A 22,291-nucleotide genomic window follows, 5' to 3' on the forward strand; every position below is an offset into this window, starting at 1 on the left:
ACACGTCATAACGAAATTCCGACAACTGAACAGTTTCATTGCAAAATGGGGAAAGCTCCATTAATTCCATCATTGAATAGAGCAAAATAAAACCTTTCCAATAATTCTTCACTTGTAAACATAACAAGGAATATTCTTGAAGTTATGATAGAGAATATCATGTATTTTCTTATTATCTTCTTTGTTTTTAACAGCTTGGATCGCAAATATGTCAACTAAACAAGAATGGAATTTGCTCGTTATGCGACAAAACTCTAACTCCAGTGTTAACTAAAAACAGATTTCAAGAAGTAATACAGTTTAATAGAGATTATGGGGTAAGCGCCATTTGTAAACATGTTAAAGTAAAGTCTTCCATCAAATACAGCAAAATTAAGCCTTTCCAATAATACTTTACTTGTAACATAATAAGGAATATTCTTGAATATAAGAGATTATGAATAGGGATTATAAATTATTATCATATTTTTGAATATAGATATATACAGGTATCATAGAGATTATACCTGGTTAGCATATCAGACCAAGAACAGTGGGCAGGACATTGCTCGTCAGCTGTTGTTTTGATGTTATTTAATGTTCTTCTAGGGAGATGGGTGTTTGTTACTAACTTGGGTAAAGTTTGATTAGTATCTCGTTTATGTCCTTTTACTTTTTTTTCTGTGTACAGTGCATTCATTGCTTATCATGATAAGCCCACCATCATTCACCTGCATGTTGCATATTTATCCTGACTCCAACAAAGAAGACTAATTTCCAAGCAAATATTCATTCCTCCGTGTAACTAAGTGCACAACTACGTGAAATTTCAGAACCGGTCCGATCGCGACTGTCAACACTCCCCCAAGAAGTGAAACAAAAAAGCATCAGTAGAGATCAACACATTTTTAGATTGCAAGGAACTTTAAACACGATGAGAGAGAGCGCCGGCTTAGAGGAAATTCGTAAACAAAAAAATGAATAAATAAAGGAATCGTATGTAAAGTGTTGCTTTCAGTGCGGCATCCAAACACTAAATGAGATATCGATCTACGGTTTGCTATTTCGATCTCGTCGGAGGCAGGAGGAATGGTTGGTTTTAGATCCCATTCTGCTGGATAAGCGCACTGCCGTGCTGTGCTGTGCTTAGATAAAAGGGAGGTTTCTTAGAAGGAAGAGCTCGACATTCCCCACAAATATTTCCTCCAGGGGGCAGCACCAATCACGGGTGGCTTGCATTGATTTCAATCTCGCTGGAAATCGAAAAATACGACACGTGGACACCGCCATTGAATTCGGGAGAAAAAGAGCTAGACGTCGTTGTCTCATCTTCTTTTGATAGTCCTCTCGGTCACTGTCTCTCCAGTTTTTGCATTATCTATTTCTCTCGCCTTATCATTTTTTTCTGTAGTGTTGCTGTATCTATGTCTGCTTCTTCGGCTAGCGGCAGCAGCTGTTCAGGTATGATGTGAAGAGTTTGGTTACAAAACGGTTTAAAGTATTAAAGTCCGTCATCAGATAGAGCGAGTTCAAGCTTTTCCGGTGACACCTCACTTGTAACATGCTTAGGAATGTTCTTGAAGTTTTGGTAGAAATAAAAAATCTCGTATTTTCTTATCATTTTCTTTCCTTTTTAGCAGCTTTAATCGCAAATAGCTCAAATGAACGAGAATGGAGTTAACTCGTTCTGCTATTAAACTCTTAGCATGCTATTATTTCTCTTGTGTCACACAGGCGTGAAAGACGTCACATCTTAAGACACACCGAAGACAACTTGTTATGGGAACGAAAAGCTGAAATTTCATAGTGGAAGCGGAGCGATATGAAGCTTCTGTCATAAGCACTTATGTAACATGATCAGTGGGCAAATTATGAACAGTCCGCGTTACGTCTTCTGTTCTTATCAAGAAAAAGATAGAAAGTCGTTGAGATATGTCACAGACTGAATCTCAGCCGCCTGGTTATATCTTTGTATCATTTATCATTAAACATTGAACTGTTTTCCTCTATATTTGCACATTTTTTCATATTAATCTCTCTGTTTCTCTCTCAATCAAACTATCTATCTATCCAGGGGTGTATCCAGGATTTTTTTCGGCGGGGGGGGGGGGGGGGGGGGGCTTGTAATCAAAATTTTTGGACCTTTACCTTTGCGAGGGAGCGGAGCGACCGAGCGGGGGGGGGGGAGGGTGTTGGAGGGGGGTGTCCCCCCTCCCACGCCAAGGTAGGGAGTTTTTGAATTTTATATCTCAAAATGGGGCCATTTGGTGCATACAAAAGTGACTTTTTTGGCATGACAGTGCGGTTTAGAAATAAGGTAGGTCTATGGCATATTAAAACTAAGTTACGAAATTTAGGAGGTTTTTGACACCACCTGGTCCCTTTTTTTCCCTGTTGTATATAGGGTAAAAAGCCCTTGAAAAACAAAAATGTCTTTTACAAAAAGTGGACCTTTTGAAAATTGGGGGGGGGGGGGGGGGGGGTCGTACGACCCTCCCGACCCCCCCCCCGCCTTGCATACACCCATGCTATCTATCTATCTGTCTGTCTGTCTGCCTGTCTGCCTGTCTGTCTGTCTATCTATCTGTCTATCTTTTTTATTTGTGTGTCTGTTTTTACACTCAGCTCTATCACCATTTCCTCCTATCCTATTTTGATGTATTAAGAGAATTCTGACAAGAGTTACATCTCTTCGCCCTCGGCTTCTCACGAGTGTTAATTGTCTCTCAGCGACTGTGTATTCTATTTGCAGAACTCAGAAATGTAGAAGGTTTTCTTGTGAAACATTATGTAACTTAACGTAAGCCAGTTTTGAGTTCCATGAAGTTGTCGGAGTGCGCGTATTGTCTAGCGGATGTAATTAGAGTACCTCTCTCAAATGTAGACTTAATATATAAGATGCATTTCTCATTTTCCTCATGAGTACTTGTCAAGCTATCTGTCCATGAACAATTGATGATATGCATGAAAAAAAATAACCCGCATAATCCAATACAGAGAAAATAATGTTATATGAAATCGACAAGTACGAATTTCAACAAGTGAGAAATTCTCAAGAATGTGTATGTACCCGGTTATTGACAGAAATGGCTCTTCAGGAAAAATCTCGGCATACCCGAAGCTTTGACAAACGTAGTTAAAGGGGTAGTATGATTTCGGCTGAAGTGGAGATTAAGATCTTCAGCTTTTTGTGAGATAATTAGAATTCACTTATGAAATGTCAAAGAGCATACAAATCTCAGGGGAATTCAAAGAGTTTACTGGATGAAAATTGGTTTTGAAATGGCTGAGATATCCAGAAACAAAAAGGTCCTAATATAAGGCGGGACCCACATTTTACTAGGACTTCTTTGTTTTACTTTCTTTTGGATATCTTTGCCGTTTCATAACCGATTTTCGTTAACTAACCTTTAAATTCCTCTTAGAATTGCATACTCTGTTATATTTCATACGATGCTTCTCATTATCTCTCAAAAATTTAAAAGCTGAATCCCAATCTCAACCAAAACTTATGTCATCCTTTTAATCCCATTTCAATTATCTCTGTGCAATCTGTGTCTATTTTGCTCGTAAGTCAGTTCGTAATTATACAGCTCATGTGCACGTTGGTACGAATGGCATTTTTTTTTTTTTTTTTGTTCCGGTTAGGCACTTCGCTCGTTTTCAAAGATCTTGTTTTAGAGAGGAAATCCGCCCCAAAAATATCAATAAACTCTAAAAGAAAGAAGGAAAAATCCCCGCAGAACGTTCCAAAAATGAGGAAAAAATCGAATAAGAAATAGGGACATTTTGAAATATCATATTTTTTCGGAAAACATTTCTTGACCAGTCCTTATAAATATTCAAATGAGCGAGTTGATGTTGTCATGCCCTCACAATTTTCCATGTATGCTATTATATGAAATTCGAAAAAAAAAAATCATTTTAGCCTCTACACCGGTAAAAGCATATCGCCATACCAAAATATATAGTATAAAGTAAACATTTGTTCTTTTTTATTTATGTTGGTTTTGAGGCAAGTTTTATATTCATACAGCTGAAATGTGAGTTTTTGGTGTTTTTTTTTTCCTTTTGTCACTTCTCTGAATGAAATACAAAAGAAACTGTGGAAGCATGGCATCACCAAATTGCTGATTTGATTCATATTGACTGGTTAACAAGTGTTTTTTATTCAAAAAAATAATAAAATGTCAGAATGTCATAACTTCCTTCTTTTTATCTAATTTTGATCATTATTGCACTGTCTGCTGAGATTTGTTTTTTCTCTTTCTTATGAAGTTGATAAAATTATCGTGTAGATTTCTTTTTCAAACAAAGAATGAACCTGCGTAGACTAGGAATGATCCGCGTCAGTATTATTAACATTAGGGAACCGTCCATTTCATTGTTTTGAATTGAATGTATTTTATTGACATTGGCAAATGCAAGGCTTGCCTGCAGGTGGATGTTCTAGCAAGCACCATTTATCAAGATTTCGTCAATAATTATTACATGTATCTCACAGGTGCTTATCTCGACGAATTCAAAAAGCAACATGGCTACTGGTACAATTGACCTTAATCTGCTCATGCGCAAATCGAAACTAACTCGAACTGGCTTATTATGTATGTCAGTGGCAGATCCAAAGGTTGCACACCGGGCGCGCCCCCTCTATTTTTTTTTGTTGTTAAAACGAAGGATATAAAAAAGGGGTGTGCGTCCCCCCCCCCCCCCTTTAACTTTGTAAAGGCACCTCCCCTTTTTGGAATCTTGGATCCGCCCCTGTATGTCCTCCATTTTTCGAATTGAGGAGGAAGAGGAGGAGGAGGAATAGGAGGAGGAGGAAGAGGAGGAGGAGGAGAGAAAGAGAGATGGAGAAAGAAAGAAGGGGAGAGGGACTGGGAGGGGGAGGGAGAGGGGAGAGAGGAATGAAAAACGGAGGACCCCCTGCGTCCCTTGTGTTCCACTGTCACCTCTGAGCTATTGTTGAGAGCGCGCTTCCAGGGAGCGAATGTTAATTCTTCCGTCTCAAGGGCGTTTGTCAATGATATACGTACATACATAGGCCTATATATGCATGTGTGCATACACCCATGAATACACTCATAAATACATACACACATGCATTCGTATATATACAAGTACATATTATATTATAGATACATGCATACACGCGTGTTGACACTCATGTTACTCCAGAAAGAAAAAAAAACACACACATACACACACAAAAAAAATCATCAGTACCATCATACGAAGGCTAGATTTAGACTTATTGGAAAATACACTAGTAAATTTTAGGTCTAAATATGAAAAAGAATATAGCAACACGTAACACGATTATGTTGAGATAAACTTGATTTCTTGCGTAATGTATTCGTTAAAAACATAATGAAAACACGAGGTATGGAATGTACGCATTATGTCAAAATGATGTGAGTAAAGACAAATTGGGATCACTTCAAGTTACTTCAGAATGTCACCTAATTTATATTAAAATATTTTGTTGTCTCCTTTGACATGCTCTTTTTCCATCCTTACTTGCAAGTTGTAAAAATTTTACTTCTTAGAATGGCTTAACATTGATAATTAAGAAAAATAGTGTTACAATTTCGTAAAGATAATTAGGAGTGGGGGGGGGGGGGAGGGTCTAATTGGAATACGTACATCTCGTGAATAAACGCATAAGCATGTCTTGATTTCAACCAAAATGGAATATAGAATCATTGGATTCCGAATGTCTCTCGGATCAGTGTACTAGCATGACGAACTTTATTCCTGTCTATTTAGAGGAGGAAGGGGGCGAGGGTAATTGTCCTCTCAGCATGATCAGTGTGTATATTTCACGGCCTCCAAAGCCTCTCCATCTATAGGGGGCTACGCTTGGATGTGGGTGTGTTCCCATGGGAACGGACGCCATATTTGTTTGGCATCTTTACACTCTCGCAATCAACTGTAATTTGGCCAGCAAAAGTCACTGGGCTAACGAAACAGGCCTACTATTTACGCAGCTAAAGGATCCCGATTTCTAATGAAGGCGAGTTCTTGACGTTGCTTCACTGGCAAGTAAGGGGTTTTTACAAAATCGCCGAAAACTCTGCCCAGCTGAGTAAGGTAACCACAATATTGTTAAGAGGTATCTGATACATTCTGTTTTCTTTTTAAAGCGAGAAACCGGTGGTCAGGGTTATGTTCGTCTTTTTCGTTGGACTTGTTGGAGTGGGGTAAAGGAAGAGCGTTCTGAAAAATCCTTGAAACCTTCAAAGAAGTCTGCAGACGTATATTTCCCAACCTTTCGTTTAGTCTATTCATGTGGACACTCGATGTTCATAATGACCATAGTGATTTGAAAGAACAAATCAACAAACTCCCGTGTTTGCCATGGTGACACAGGTTCCATGAGCAACGAAGAGTGGGTGTAATAAATCAAATCGTCTTCAACAGCTTTAATCTGAATGACGTCAACGTATTTTCTGTGTCCACTGGCATATTATCTTTCAAACAAGCAAAGATACACAAATGAAAACCCAAGGAGAATGTTGAAATGAGTCGTAAGATATGTTGCTCAAATCTTTGACTAGCCTTGATAATTCCGGTCGGATCGTGAAGTAACGTTCGACAGGAAAAAAAAAAGATGAAATCTCAGTCGCCTGGAGAAAAGCTCAAATAGGATTCTCTTGAGGTCAAATGGCGTCGTCTCAAGTTGGATGGAATACAAATTACCATATGATGACGGTCACCACTTGAATGACGTACATCTCAATCCGGACTCCATTCCATAAGGCAAATTTACAGCAACGGCAACTGGCAAGTTTCAATTTAGCGTTGCTATGACAACAGCCAGCTTCTAACCAATCAGCTGTAGGCATTTTTTTTTCGTCGTGGCTACTAAAGTAATTACAACCTAGAAAAGAAATAACAATCCCCTTTGTGAAAGGGGATATTTGCAATTGTCGTCATGCACCAGAGATTGAACTGGCGTAATAGGTTTTCTAAGCTTGGAACAAAGTATGCTTGCAGCTGTCTTTAACCCTTCAAGTCTGGGATATGAGTCGGTTCGTGACACACATGAGTCAAGCAGTAAAGGATTGACGAAATGAAGAAAAATTTAACTAACGACCAAAGACATTACACGTGTGAAAAGGTATTGGGGCAAAGCAAACGCACGCATCACATGATATCGACGAGAAGGTCAGGAACCGAAGTATAGAAAGGTGTATAATATGTCACATTAAAAGATACATGTGTACATGTAGGTGTAGAAGAAGATATACGGTGTCAAACATTAAAGCGATTGAATTTTAATGATAAGATCTGAATGTTTTTACTCACTGGGTAAAACATGCTCCTTGTGGTATTCTAGACTGCATGCGTCCCATTCATTCTATGGTCGAGTTACAATAAGTTCGGAGCCCATCTCCGAAAGATTACACTCGAGTCGTGGGCTCACGTGCAGGCGACCGGTGCTGATCGCCGTACCGACAAGTGTTTGTATGTAATGGGATATAAGCAAGGAATGACGCAAAGTTTGTATCAAATGCCCCATCTGCGATTCGTTAAAGATCAAGGGCGTGAGTGTGTAGTATCTCTTCACATGTTTCTGTGTTATATAATCAGTATCCTGGTTATATCTTGCAAATATTTCAGACCAGATTCGTTGGATACTCATTCTCTTTATTGAGAAATTGATATCATTCTAAAATGGTTCAGCAGCTTCAGTCATCAAATTGGTTGGATTCATTTCGCGACATGTAGGACAAAGTGTCATATTTAACTGACAATTTCTTCCCATTTTTCTCATTATAATCTTCGAGCCACGTGTTTAAATGATGTGTGCCTCTCATCAAACTGAGTATTAAGCAAACAAATACGCAAAAAGAAACTCAAAATGTTGTCGTTTTCAGAGCTAAATTAACGCTGCTGGCTAGAAAGCGTAATAGAATACGAGATCTTGGAGTTCAAATTCATCTTTCCTCTTCGTCATGTTCGTCAAGAAATTGTCATAAAAGCTTCCCTCGGGGAATGTTGCCCGATTTCCTCAAGAAGTTGTTCTACCCGTCACGTTTTCGGTCGGAAGGGGAGATTAACATTTCACTTTTTCCATATTTTTGGTCTCTCACACGCACTCTCTTTCACCCTCATCATGCTCGTACTTGACTTATGAAATGGCCTCTCTTTTTTCCTGCAGATGTCGTGTTCCTTTGTCTTCCAGATATATGACTCCCCTGCCCCCCCCCCCCACCCCTCCATAGCATACCAGCTGTTGTCCGGAATAATGATGGTAATATCTTCTTACTTGCTAGATAGGAACTTATGTAGTGATCGGCGATATCATGGATCCTTCGATTGTTGTTACGACGCCATTTAAGACGCCATTACATACACACCATACAAACCCTTCGAGATCTCGATTTTGTGACCCACTGCGAGAGTCCACATGCCAGACGTTATGTGGACATTAAAGCGTTATTTGATCAGTGAAGCTAGCTGTGGTGGAACGAGAAACGCGGAACTGTACACGTCATCAATCATTGCGACGCGTCTCAATTCCAAGAAATGGACCTGCTGCTTTTATACCGGAAATGAACCGCGACGCCGGTGGGTGGGTCCCGTCAAACAATATGAATTTCGGCAGCAGCACTGCGGCGGATAGTGAGAAGGGAATCGCAAGCTAGGTGTCGCTTTCGCATTACATGTCAGCCCCCCCCCCCCCCCCCCCCCGATTTTCTTGAAATGAAGGATTGAAATGAACGGGAATAAAATCCACCGTTTCCTCTTTTCTCATTACAGTATGATAAAATGCATCACTACTTCCGTCGAAGAAAATTTACGATGATTGTGAACACATATAAGAAACTCAGTATATGTCTTCATGATACTGCCCGACCTCTCCTATCCGGACATGTCGGAACCGGAGCTCATCCGGTTAATGGATTTGGCCGGATATGGGAGATTCAATGTTTAATACACGCAGCTGCCTACCCAGTGGTAGCTACATAAATTATATACACATTCTACTACGGTACATGTAACCTCTTGCAGATAGCGTACACTGAAACTCTTTCTTTGCTATCAGCCCAACATTTTTTTGGGTAGTGAATGTCTGAATGCATGTTAATTAGATGGAAATTTGATGTGAATGCATGTTAATTATATTGGGAATAGTATGTAATTCATGCAAGTTTGTGCAGGAATTTTGTTTGAGTTTGAAATTCCCCTTTCTCCTGAAATTATCATATGTATATGTATATATAGATATGTATATCTTTTCGTTCATAAAAATTACAAAGGATAGTTTATATTCATGGGTGCAATTGATTAAAACATAATACGTCTTGCTTTCATGACTGTCGGGTGATGAGCTGATAAAAGTGATATTTGAAAGTCATATCAGGACTTGCCCAAGTTGCGCTCACCTTCTAGGCCAATAAATCACTCACAAATATCATGAAGAAGTACTATGTAATGCATCAAAACATCCCGAACTCTTCAAAACGCGCGCGCTCTCTCTCCCACACACAAATATGCTCTCTCTCTAAAAAAAAAAACACCCAACAACAACAACAACAACAACAAACAAACCCATAAATAAATCTCGATAAAAAGCAATCGCAATTCAATTAAGTATCGCGGGCTAAATTACTATCGATTCTGTGTCATCATGCAGAATATGTTCGAAACCCTTCGCTGGAATTTCATGGTTGGACAGTTAGAATCAGAAAATGCCATCAATGCAATATCACAATATCGTATATGATACAGAATTTATAGGGTACCTTGTAAATGGAAAAGTTTCAGTATGAGCTACGCTTGGACATAACGATTTGACTTTTAATTGAAATTGAATTGATTAGACATGGAAAAGAAATCAAACAGTTGAACGGCCTCCTAAAATTTCCAGCAAGTCGAAAAGTGAAGGTATCTCTTTTATTTTTTCCTGATGACAATGAAATCAGACCGTTCTAGCCTCATAGAGGGATTGGTCAAGGGAACGATTTTGATTAATTTGGCTTGAAATTCAATCAGTGTTCAACTCTCGTGAACGAATTGAAGACACTTTAAACTGTCGCTTCTTCCCGAGTGACGAAACCGATTTTTTCTTTTTAATTCTTAATGCATGATGGTGGCACAATGATAGTGTGACACGGGTTTGTAGGGAAAGAGCCGTGGCAGGTAGAAATGGCTATTCCCCCTGTAATCCTGGCAGCTAGGGCTGACGAACCTCTCACTCCCTCGTTAGCATCTTTGACCTCCTTCAAGAGGGGTGAACTCCACTCCAAGACGCAGGGCGAGACGGAGAAATGCAAGTGCAGCTCCTCTCTCGGCGGAGAGAGGCGATATTTCCGCCGCTCCCATGGCGCAACCCCCCTCTCTCGGACCAATGGCCTTTAGGCGCAGAGCAGTTTAGATACATCGGCCTCTTCGTCTTCTCTGAAAATCTTACGCCACCCACTCTCTTGTTTTTTTTGTTCTCTCTTTTTTTATTCCGGGGGGGGGGGGGGGGCGGGGGGGGGGGGGGGGTGGCGTTCCCCCACGATGCATCTCTTCGAATGGTCCTCTCAGGCGTACAAGTGCTTGCCTTCATCCAGTTTTATTAATGTTTCTATTCTTGACATCTGCACCGAGTGTTATTCCATACTTTCGGGGAATGTCACTTCCAGACCAGAAGTGAGGGCCACTGTTTGACAAAATATCTTCCATATTTCCTAGCTGTCAAGTTTTGAATGAAACGTTCAAAGCATCTCTCTCTTTCTCTGTGTATATACATATACTTATGAATTCTAATTGCAAACATCCAGTTTCCGAAAAGTTGTTTAACTTGTTCTTGTTCTTTTTTTTTAGTCTAGAGCCTCAGAACAAACTCAGTTCATACTTTAATACACTCCTTTTATATCCTTACCCTGATCTATATCTGGCCTTCTTGTAGGACCTTTTTCCAAAAATTCGCAACATCCTGGGGAACACGTAGGAGATTTTGCCCACCCCGGTCCCAACTTATGGAATAACTGACCTTCTGGTCTTTAAAAAATATACTTCATCAGATTCCTCCAAAAGGGGTCTAAAACCCCACTTGTTTAATGTCTCTTTTTAATTGTCCATGTTCTTCTTTTTTTACTTTCTACATGTTCTATACTTTTTGTAATCTTTTCCATTTTACACCGAGACCTCTCCACAAAATGGATGCGGTGCATTTATAAATTATGTCGATTATTATTATTATCATTATTTTCTTTTAGAGTGTCAGACGTGGTGACGCTTTATAGATTTGCGTAAAGTTGGACTTGACTTCTTTTATAACACTTACGAGCATTGACGAAAGGGTGTTCATGATAAGTCATTTATAAATTGTGAGATGGCTGATGATCTGTTTTCTTTCTTCTTTCTTTTCAGTTTTTTCTGTAAGTAGGTGTCATTTTTGCCCCGGACTGGGAGTTTTTTAAGTCCTCGTAAAATACTCGCCGCGATTTTGTATCTCCTGCATTTACAATAAGTATCGAATGGAAAGCAAAGGGCTTCGACGCGTGGCGTAAAGAGTGTTTACTTTCCACGAAGTGTTTTCCCGTAGATGAAGCGGAAAACATCCTGCCCCGCTAACACTTCAACCTGAACGTACCCCCAAACGTTTAAGGCGAGGATAAGGATGACGTGGGCGGGGAAATGAACAAGTGCCCTCATCGGGAAAGATGGGAAAGAACACTCACGCATCATTATTTCCAAAGTAGATAATTCCCCTCGCCGTCCCTTTACAAACCCTTGGAAAATGTGACGTATCCGACGTAAACTGGGCTAATGCATTTTTTCCGTCATTACAATTTTCCTTCCATTTTTTTTTCTTTGTGAAAGGTCTTAATTATAATAAAAACATGGATATTCTTGAAAGCTGAGTGTAACTACTGAAACACCGAAGTCTGATTTATTGTTGGTTGTATAATATCAAGAAGAAACGCTCTTCCCTAAAAGTCAATTTACTATTATCTGTGCATATTTGAAAGATGACTTAGATTTAAAAAGAATGGTGACATCATCACTTAGGCGTGGCTAAGGTTCTCTTCTCTATTTTTTCTACATGATAAGCTGTTATGAAAAGATGATAACTATTAATCATTAACATGATTTTAGAATTATATTTCTGATGGTACATTGACTGTCGATGAGGGTGTCGGAGTGTGTTTACTCTAAAAATCATGTTAAGCCTGACTTTGTCGCCTAATTGAAATGACCGATATTGATGCGATAATCGTTGCCTATCTAGCATACCCGGTCAGACGTGATGTTTGATATAAAACGGGAATTCCCTTTTAAGATTATCATAATCGAAGTGGAAGTGATTTTTTTTAAATTCATTCTTTCAGTTTGACGGTGTGGGTGAGAAAAAAAAAAGGTAGTGCCGTAAATGCCACAAAGTTAAAGATATATCACAACACACTCTGTGGCAGTGGCATAGTTGCTATGACAATGAAGTGCAAGTCTAATTTATAATAAGTGATCCTCAGAACAGGACGAATGAAACGAGGAAAATAATTTTGCTCATGTGATAATTCAACTTCTATAATGCCTGCAGTTATCATTTTAGTCATATCGTCCATAATAATCCAAAAGCTTAAAGGATTTCATTGAATGCACCATTTACAGACTACCCGTGAAACTACAGAGACACACAAATCAACACACGTCATTATACACACTGGAGTTATTGGAGGAGATAGAGGAGCCCTCCGGTTAATTTCTAAACTTTTACATTTTAACAACTATAATTTGGCTATAATGGGTACAAGTTTGATAATTTATAGTGATTTGAATGAGGATTAAGAATGTTTTCAAAATTGTTTTTCAAATCACAATGAACAAGGATGATGACATGGCAATAATGCATGGGTGACGGGGCTCAGAGACGCAGAACAAAAGAAGAGAGCACGCATAAACTCTGAACAGGTGAACTTGATAAGTATTGTAATGGAATTACATCGCTGCATTTCTGAAATATGTGAATCTCCTATGTCATCATCCTTGCTCAGTGTAATTTAGGGGTTTTAGGGTATTGGTTCTCTGCTCAAGGACCGTAATAAATTTCAAAAATCTATGTATTGCACTGTCGATTTATGTACTACATGATGTTAACTTATACGATCGTCTGGACTTTCATTTAAATGGATGATGATAGTATTGGTTCAGGTGAGAATTCAGCTCTTAACTCTTAGATACTTAGAAACCACTGTATGAAATGTTTAAAAGTATACAATTCTAAGGGGAACTAAAAGTTTATTTGATGAAAATCGGTTTTGAAATGGCTGATATATCCAAAAACAAAGTAACTCAAAGTGAACCTAATAAAAGGCGGGTCCAACCTTTTGTTAGGATCACTTCGTTTTGGATATCTCAGTCATTATTTTCAAAACCGATTTTTGTCAAATAAAGTTGTAATTCCTCATAGAAATGTATACTCTTTTATATTCCATATAAAAAGTTTCTAATTATCTCGATATAAAGCTAAAACCTGAATTTCCATCTTAGTCAGGACCATACAATCCCTTTAATGGTTAAGGGTCACCCTAATTCTCATCTCTATCTCTGTCTCTGTCTCTCTCTGAATTTTCCTCTTCCAGGAAGAAGCAGAAGAGCAAAGCCCATCGTGGAGAGCTTCGAACCCCTCCCGATCGAGCTGCTGAGGCGGATGATGAAGGACAGGATACAGGAGCAGACGGAGCAGCAGATTCAGAACCGCATTAACGACAACACGGACTTTTTCAGAGCTATCGGGAGGAGATGATGGAGCCATGGAAGGAGGAACTTACGCCCTTATGTCACAGACACTCTCCATTTGTACACCTGTTGACCGGTACATGTCACACCCCTCCTCTCCCCCTCCCCTATCTCTCTTTCTCTGTCTGTCTGTCTGTCTGTCTCTCTCTCTCTCTCTCTCTCTCTAAAAAAAAAGGGGGTCACTTTGGGTCATCTGCATCTCTCGCCCTCACCTAGTCACCATGACAACAAGGACAATTGGTCAACCTCGTCTGTACAGACACGTAGACGTGACATTGTCTTTGTTTTCTTTCATTGTTAATATTTGCCGTTGAATGGTTGTATGGTTCTATTTATTTGTATATTCACATTCTGTGCAATCGTTTACAAAGTTTTAACGAGTGCAATGAGAAAGTACTGCAGACAGTATCACAGACTGGTTATGATAGAGAGAGGCGAAGCACTCTGGTTTGCTACTTTTGAGGAGCACTTGTAAATAATCTCCCAAATGTCCAGGGTCGCGGTACAAAGTCATCCCGAGCTTTCGGCTGGGGGAAAGGGAGGAGACCGCTGTTCGTAAACTTGCCTCATCAGCTCATGGTGTCTATGTAAGAAATGATAAGGAGATTCGAACGGAACAATTTATAACGCTACCTTACTCCATTGTTAAAACCATTGATCATTACTACTGACATCAATGTTCTAAGGATAGGGGAGTATAAAGTTGAATCTTAACAGACATTGAAGAAGTGCACTAGAACGACTACTGTCGACCGTTGTCATGGTTATTATATCGAAATTATAAGGTCTAATTTTCGTTGCTGAAGCCTGGTCTGCATTTCATGTATGATGATCGGGTTTTTTTTTTCTTTTGTGTTGTATTCATGTCAACATTTTTATGTCTTAGAAATTTCTCCATGATCAAAATCTACTTTCCTTTATGTTATTATGTCAAAATATTGTTCCACTCTTTGGCTGAATTGAAACAAAAATGTGTTTCAGAGATGGGTTTATTTTCATTTTCAGAAACAAAAAGTTGTTGTTGTTGTTGTTTTTTTCTCGATCAACGACCGATATGCTTGAAGCTCAAAAGGCAAGGTGATGAAAGTCTCCTGAAAGCCGGCAATTCACCAGGGCTTTGGTCGAAGACCATCGCCGGCACTTCATGCCCACAATTCTCGCCGCACTAGAATTTGATTTCGGATTCAAGTGGCCAGCGAGTGCCAACGAAAAAAGCAAGTTGGAGTCGCAGACTGCACATGCGCAGATCGGGGGAGAGGCCATTCTACATCTCAGATGCCAATGTGTATCTATGATTTCTATTAAAGGCCGTTGATATTCTGGGCTGATAGTTTATGCTCGCTCTTTATTTGCCGAAGAGAGCGAGCTGATACTTCTTCAAGCTGTATATGAATATAAAAAATTTTGCTAACATCAGCGTCTTCGTGTGATATAAAAGCACACGCTACCTTATTTTTTAGAAACTAGATGACATGTTCTACAAAAGTACCGAGTTCAGAATTTCAGAACATGCAGAATGTTTTGTTCTTAGTTTTCGATTCGGACAGAAATACGGAATACATAAACACAAGTTTATTGTCATGTCACATTTGTGATTACATTTTGATTTTTTTGTCTTGTTGTGTTTCCTCAGGTTCGTTAATCCGAAATTGAAATTAGGTCATTATTCGTAACATTTGTGACGTTATTCGGGAGGTTCTTATTCCAAAGGTTCGTGAATGCGAAAATCAAACGAAGATGTGTACTAATGAGTTTTCGGATTTACGAACATTGAAGATAACGAACCCCTTTTCATTGTCGGAATTTTGAACCTTTCGTTAAACGAACCTTCGGGATAACGACCTGTTACCGTTTTCGATGTCAACATATACCAACACTAATGTCTTATAGTGTAGTCACAAGTAAGGACGTACACCGTAGATTTCTGTAAGGGGTCCATGTCAAAATCTCTGCTCATTGCACATGTCTAAAGCGAAAGAATTATATCTTTCTTTTTACTTCATAAATTGTGTCATAATTGACTCAGTTAGAATTTGTAATGGAATTTAGTCACGTTCTCACTGATAAATCAGTGTTGGGATGTGAGAAGAAAAAAAAACAATCATGGAGGATTTTTACTGTGCAATGTAAAGATTTTAATCAAGCAAGCAAGCAAGCGCAAAGATCATTTTTATTTCTTAAAAAGCTAAAGAATTGGTCTTTGCGAAGTCAAATTAACTCTCCCGTAGCCGTTGAGTATGCAATACAGATGGCCTTTTGATAAGATGGTCCTGAAGTGGTTAATTGCTCATTGCAGGTACGCTGCAAGGTTTCGCGCATGGATAATGAAATTGATAGATTCGTGTCATACAATGATAGGGTCCCAAGGTATATTTGTTTGTTTGTTTGTTTGTTTGTTTGTTTTATAACAAATACAGTATAAGGTTTTATTGCCACGTGGTGCACATTTAAAGGTACGTGTCTTGTAGTAAACATGCATTCATACACCTGGCTCGCATTCGGTCATAAATATTACAGCTATGTCTTGTTTCAATTGGTCCATTCTACTCAACTGAATTTCCTTTCATTAGTATTTTTTTTTCTCGATGTAATCTCCTTCGACGGGGGGGGGGGGGGGGGGGGGAGAAGGAAGTTCTGCCACTATTTTGAATTTGTTTCAAGCACTTAAGTCATACAAGTTAAAGCCGTGCAAACAATTTAAATTTCTTGTGTAAAATTGTTTAAAGGATTGTATTTTTCTAATAGATCTTTAACTTACAGAATCAGGATTTGCTACATTTGTACATTTCTCTAGATATTTGCAGATGCACCCGAAGAAAAATAAGTTTCTTCAAAGAAAAACTTTTAGCGTAATGATATTTGATAGCTAGTGGAAACAATCACGTTAGAACTTTAGAGGTTCTATTCGCTTTACAAAGTTAGTAATCTATCTAAACGCCAATGCTTCGTAAGAAAACACAAATTAATTGCAGTTGCTTTGACTTATGAAAAATATAATGTAATTTTGGTATTCTGTGACGATATTCAATTATACTATTATTCTTCACTTTACATTCCATATATTTTTAGTCACATGTAAATATCTCGTGGTTATTTTCAACTTTGTCGTACCGCAAGAAAGTCACTCAAAATTGGTCGTCGTATAGTTACATTCAAAAGCTGTTTGTGAAATTCTAGAGGTTCAGGCTGATGTATAATTGTGTATTCTTGTTCGTGTTGCGGGAAGTTAATAAAAGCATATAATGTGTTCACATATGATGATGCTGTCAATAGCGATGTCTCTTGTGTCTGCAAGAAAAAGAAAATAAATCTTTAACAACATAAACATTCATTACATTTACAACAAGATATAAAACTTTCGCGAGTGGCCACAAATGGGTAATGTTGTACGTATTTTCATTTCGACGTTGTTACACGCACACTCACATACTTACCGAAACTTGAGGAACTCATTTTGAACAATTCATTTACTACTATAAGAAAATAAGATAAAAATAGAATCCTTCTATTCGAATGACTGACGAGAGACAAGAGTTACAATTTACAGGATGGCTAATCTTTACGAAAAATAGGTAAACCTGGTTGTTGTATTACTCATTTTAATGAAGATGGTCCACAGTGTGTGACCGTTATTAAAATGATTTACCAAAAGAATATATAAAACCGAAATATGAAAGGAGAAAACCTTTGTCATGCTGCCATGTAGATTCCTCACTTAATTCAGTGCTGCAATACAAAATATTGAAATTTAACTCCACATATAAGTTGATGTCATTTCAATATTTTCTTTGTCACCATCACTGGACATGCGTTGTATTTGTTGCTATTTTGACACCCCTGTAAATATTCTTATGATGTGTGATGAATAAATATACGATTGTCACTATCCAATGATCCCCTTTGAAAACCAACTTCAGTTGAATTTGGATATCCTGACAAGGCAACGAATAAATCAAATCAAATCAAATCAAATCAAATCAAATCAAATCAAATCAAATCAAATCAAATCAAATGTGTTTTGTGACGAGTACAGTAGCATAAAGAAAATATTTCAACCAATGCAGCACATTGAAACAGCAGATCTAGACACGTTTACTTTTAACATTACAAGGAAGGAAAGTACATCAGTATATTCAATAGCGGGTTTCATTTCCCATGTGGCATTATAGATAACGGCTGTTACATAGCAGTCAGTAGGTTGAAAAACGACCCTATTAGAATAAGCTTAGTAATGATGGTAATAGTACTAACAAGCCTACCATGACAGTATGAATGTGTAATGATTAATGCGTTACGCTACGATAAAGAACAGAGGACACAAACGTATTATGCATGTTTTTTGATTTGATTTATTTTTCTTCCGACACAATTTTATACATAAATCGAGATTCCTCTCAATAATATCACATGGAATATCAGTAAGCATATAACAATGTACATGATTCAAAGAAGGAAAATAAATGTGAAAATTAACTCCATTGACATAATATGTATCATATTACCGATCTTCCAAATGATTACCTTAGAAATTGTGCGGAAGAAGGCCAGAGCTTGAACACGTAGCAGCCCAGGGACCTATCTACATAATACACATGATTATTTGTTTGCGGAATGGGGAAATACTACAAAAAAATAATAAACTGTAAAAGCATCATGTTTTATATTCTAGGGCATAAATACGAATAGAAATAAAGTGAAATATGATGATGATGATGATGATGATGATGATGATGACGACTTGGTCATGATGAGAAAAAAAAAACCAATGTGATAATGAAGATGAAAGTGATGGTGGTGATGGTGAAGATAATGTATTCTGCAACAATCGGCAGATGCAAGAAACCTCTTGTTTGTTGCTTTTGCTCTTCTTACAGCTTCTTCCCCCGCGTCCTTCTGCCTTTTTGTATTGTTTTTTCAGTCCGTGCTTTCAATCCGCTAAGGACCGCAGAAGATCGCGGGACCGCAGAGGGAAGTCCATAATGGGACGTAGAGCCACCGGTACCTTACTCATGTCTCTTTCTAGAAAAGCCTGTGGCTTTTTTCTTTGTTTTTCTTTGTTTTTTCTCTCTCTCTCTGTATCTTATTTCTTTTTCTTTTTTTTGTAAGGAGGGGATATTCAACAACACAGCGGTATTTTGAACCGACATACAAATACATGTACTAGGAATAAGTTCGCGTATGTTGCGCTAATATGTAGGTCCATGTATGTGTATATAAGTATAATACATGTAATATGTGCGTATGATATGCAGTGTGTATATATACAGTATATATATAATTATATACTTATGTATATATACATATATAATTTCATATTCACATATAAACACTATTGATGGAGGGCTTACATAATAAGTAAATAATATGTGTGTATGTGTGTGTGTGTGTGTGTGTGTGTGTGTGTGTATGTGTGCGTGTGTGTGTGTGTGTGTGTGCTAGCTGCACATTCCAACAGGGATTTTTCCAATACAAAATTTACCTGATCAAATTTCTCCTGACAGGACAAATTCTTGGTCATCAACCAGACAATAATATAATGCGTATGAAAAAGAGTGCGTAAGAAACAATTTACAGGCAATGAAACATTGCAGAAGGATTGTTACTTTTTGGGCATGAATCAGGACAGTAGATTTAAATAATCACAAACAAACATGAAGTGATATCTAAGAAAACATGCCCACGCACATCATGTGCACGTATATTGGTCATGTTCGTCATTTCGAGGACTCGTTAGTCCGAAAATGAAAAAAAGGGGGTTGCTATTTCGAAACACACAATTTCCTATACCTATAGATGTTCGGAAATAGGCTTCAGTAATCCGGAAATGAAAAGAGAGGGCGGTTATTTAACGAACCTTCTGAATCACAACCTCTCGGAATAAGGCAGGGGCGGATCCAGGAATTCTGTAAAGGGGGGGGGGGGGCGCAACTTATATTTCTGGTGCCACTTCCGGGTTTCTTCTCTTTTTTTTTTTTTATTTCTTTTGTTTTAACAATGATTAAAGGGGGGGCGTGCGCCTCTTGCGCCCCCCTCTGGATCCGCCACTGTAAGAGACTTACATTAAATGATGATATGGGACTTATACGCGTATATATGAGATATTATTATGTCGATATCATATTGTTAACCAAAATATGTCTACTGCGCAGGTTGAGTTCTCAGAGTAACATGAGGGTGTTGGTATGCGTGTTTGTGTGTTTTGCTTTTTTATGTGATTGACATCAAAATAATGATGTAAACTACAGTGGTGACAGAAAAGAAAAGCTCATGTCGTGAAGAAATAGATATACAAGTGAAGAGTTTGCTCGCACAAACCGATAAGTACATATTTGCCAAATGGAGATATTTGCGATTAAAGGTCAAGAAAAATAAAGAGAATAACAAGAAAAAAATATTGATTCTTTTGACCATAACTTCACAAATGTACCTTTATATGTAGTGACCAATATATAATTTAAAAGGTATCATTTTGTACTTTATGACAGAGACCGTACTTCAAAATCTTCAAAAATGGACTTATCGGTTTTTGCGAACAAACTCTTCAATTGTAACATGAGCACCAAAATCCATGAAGTGGCTTTTCCTTTTTCATAATGAATAACAATAACAACAAAAAGCCCCAACATCAACACAGAATCCACCCAAAAATCTTGATTGATCTAGGAAGATACACCATTAATTGTGCATTGTTTGAGTATATTATTGTATGGTTTAGTATGGAGGGGTCTTGAGGGAGAACTACAGTGTACATTCCGACACTGATAATAAAGACATGAACTTGCTGGGACTTATTCATGAGGTGCGTGCGTTCTCTCTCTCTCTCTTTGTTACGTCACTTATGCGTGTCCCTTCGAGTATTATACATCAAACTTGCATTATTCATCACGATACCGCACAGTTATCTGACTTTGCTGAATGGTCTTGACACGTCAACTACTGACGAATGACATCCGCCTGGCAAGAACTGTGCAATAAATTCACCTCATGTGTACAAACAACACCTTTGAACTCTTTCTCTTTATCTTCGTCTTTTTTCCTTAGCTATTTTATGTTTTCATCCCCTCATTTCTTCCTGCTCACCGTATTCCTCTTTGTTTTCTTTATCGTCGTCTTTTATTTCCTTTTAATGATTCCCTTCCTGTTCTTCCTATATTTCTTTCATTAAAAAACAGTCAACCTGAAAAAAAAAATGTATCTGTAACGTGCAGTTGATACTGTGGTTTTTTTTTTTATATATAATCGAAAACCTTATAAATGACATGAAAGTGAAGAATATAGCAAAAACATTCTGAAAGCAATTAAGATTAGATGTCGGATTCTACCGTGTTTTAATGGCAACAATTCGAAAAATATCAGCATGAAATGTGAATTGGATCACCACTTCCTCCCCAGTATGAATACCGAAGGGAACCCGAATCTCTTTCCCATAGACAGATAGATTCTGTCATGAATTAAGTATTCATTCTTCTTCGTTTTTTGATGTAGTAATCATCTTCTACTAAACTCAGTCAGCTTTAGCACTTTATAGGAAATACTGGAGAAAGAAAACGAGAGATACACAGATAGATAAGCGAAAATATAAGGTGAGGGCCTGAACTTGAGTTACATTAATGCCCTATAGTTGTGGTAAAGAATCATTGGAGTGAGACGACCGTCTTCTTGAGAACCAACTTACTCTTATATGACGTGTTCACTCCACTCAGTTCGAAACTTTATCACGAAAGCTACCCCGAATCCAAGATAATGTTTCCCGTTTGATGTAAATCGGAGACTCCGAGGCGCCGCTGCTTACAAGTAATGTTGTCATTACCGGAGCATTATCGTTCTATCAGGAAGAATCAGTTCATCTTCTAGAGTGTACTTAATTACTGTCTTAACCCCCCACCACCACCACCACCACCACCACCAAAAATAAAAGGGGGGATACAGATTGCGTTTTTCTGTCTGTTATTGAATGAGTTGTACTCGTTTGTGTGGTATTTCTTTAAACGCCTCACGTCTTTTGGGGGTTCAGTGAACAACCAAACCTGAAGCGGTGAAGAGTTTTAAGTTAATGGTGATTGTTTGTTTTGTAATTCCCGTCTCTTCTATCAATTTTTTTTTAAATATTTGTCAAATAAAATGAAACCATGTATAGTGAACCTGAATAACTACACGAAGAGGTGTACGTAGTGATCTTTTGGGGAATGAACATTTTGCCCTGACCTTGTCCCTTAACATGATTCAAATGTAAAATATGAATCAACTCCTGGTATGCTTTGAGTGCTGGTTGGTGAAAACAAAAAACAAAAACAAAAACGTCCTCGACACCGAACGAGTTAAGAATGTTGTTGCGTAAGAGACCTCTTCAATCATTTTAATTCGTTAGATGAGAAGACTGCAACACGTTGAGACGTTACATGTTGCAAACGATACAAAGAAAAGTCCAACATTTGTTCACTTTTCTAGCAAAATGAAGATAACTTGACTTACCTCTTTCAGAAGGCAGGGGGAATGATTTAACCCTGCCAGGAACAAGTAAGAGATTTGGTGCTTTTCATAAAGAATGAAATTCAATTCAAATTCAAATTCA

At 38.1% G+C, this 22,291-nt stretch overlaps 1 protein-coding gene across 2 annotated transcripts in view; it reads left to right on the forward strand.

Annotated features, from left to right (window-relative positions):
- The window catches only part of LOC139731090 (uncharacterized), a 31,414-nt gene extending 15,126 nt beyond the window's left edge, over positions 1-16,288 (forward strand). For both annotated transcript variants that reach the window (XM_071641970.1, XM_071641971.1), the window contains one exon: positions 13,563-16,288. In XM_071641970.1, the coding sequence (XP_071498071.1) occupies positions 13,563-13,726 (164 nt within the window). In that variant the 3' untranslated portion in view covers positions 13,727-16,288. The remainder of the gene's footprint in view (positions 1-13,562) is intronic.
- The last annotated feature ends 6,003 nt before the right edge of the window (positions 16,289-22,291 follow it).

The sequence above is a fragment of the Diadema antillarum genome, unplaced genomic scaffold, assembly GCF_040938485.1.
Source record: "Diadema antillarum isolate AM-2024a unplaced genomic scaffold, OU_Dant_1.0 seq00000356_RagTag, whole genome shotgun sequence".
In the NCBI taxonomy this organism is placed as follows: domain Eukaryota; kingdom Metazoa; phylum Echinodermata; class Echinoidea; order Diadematoida; family Diadematidae; genus Diadema; species Diadema antillarum.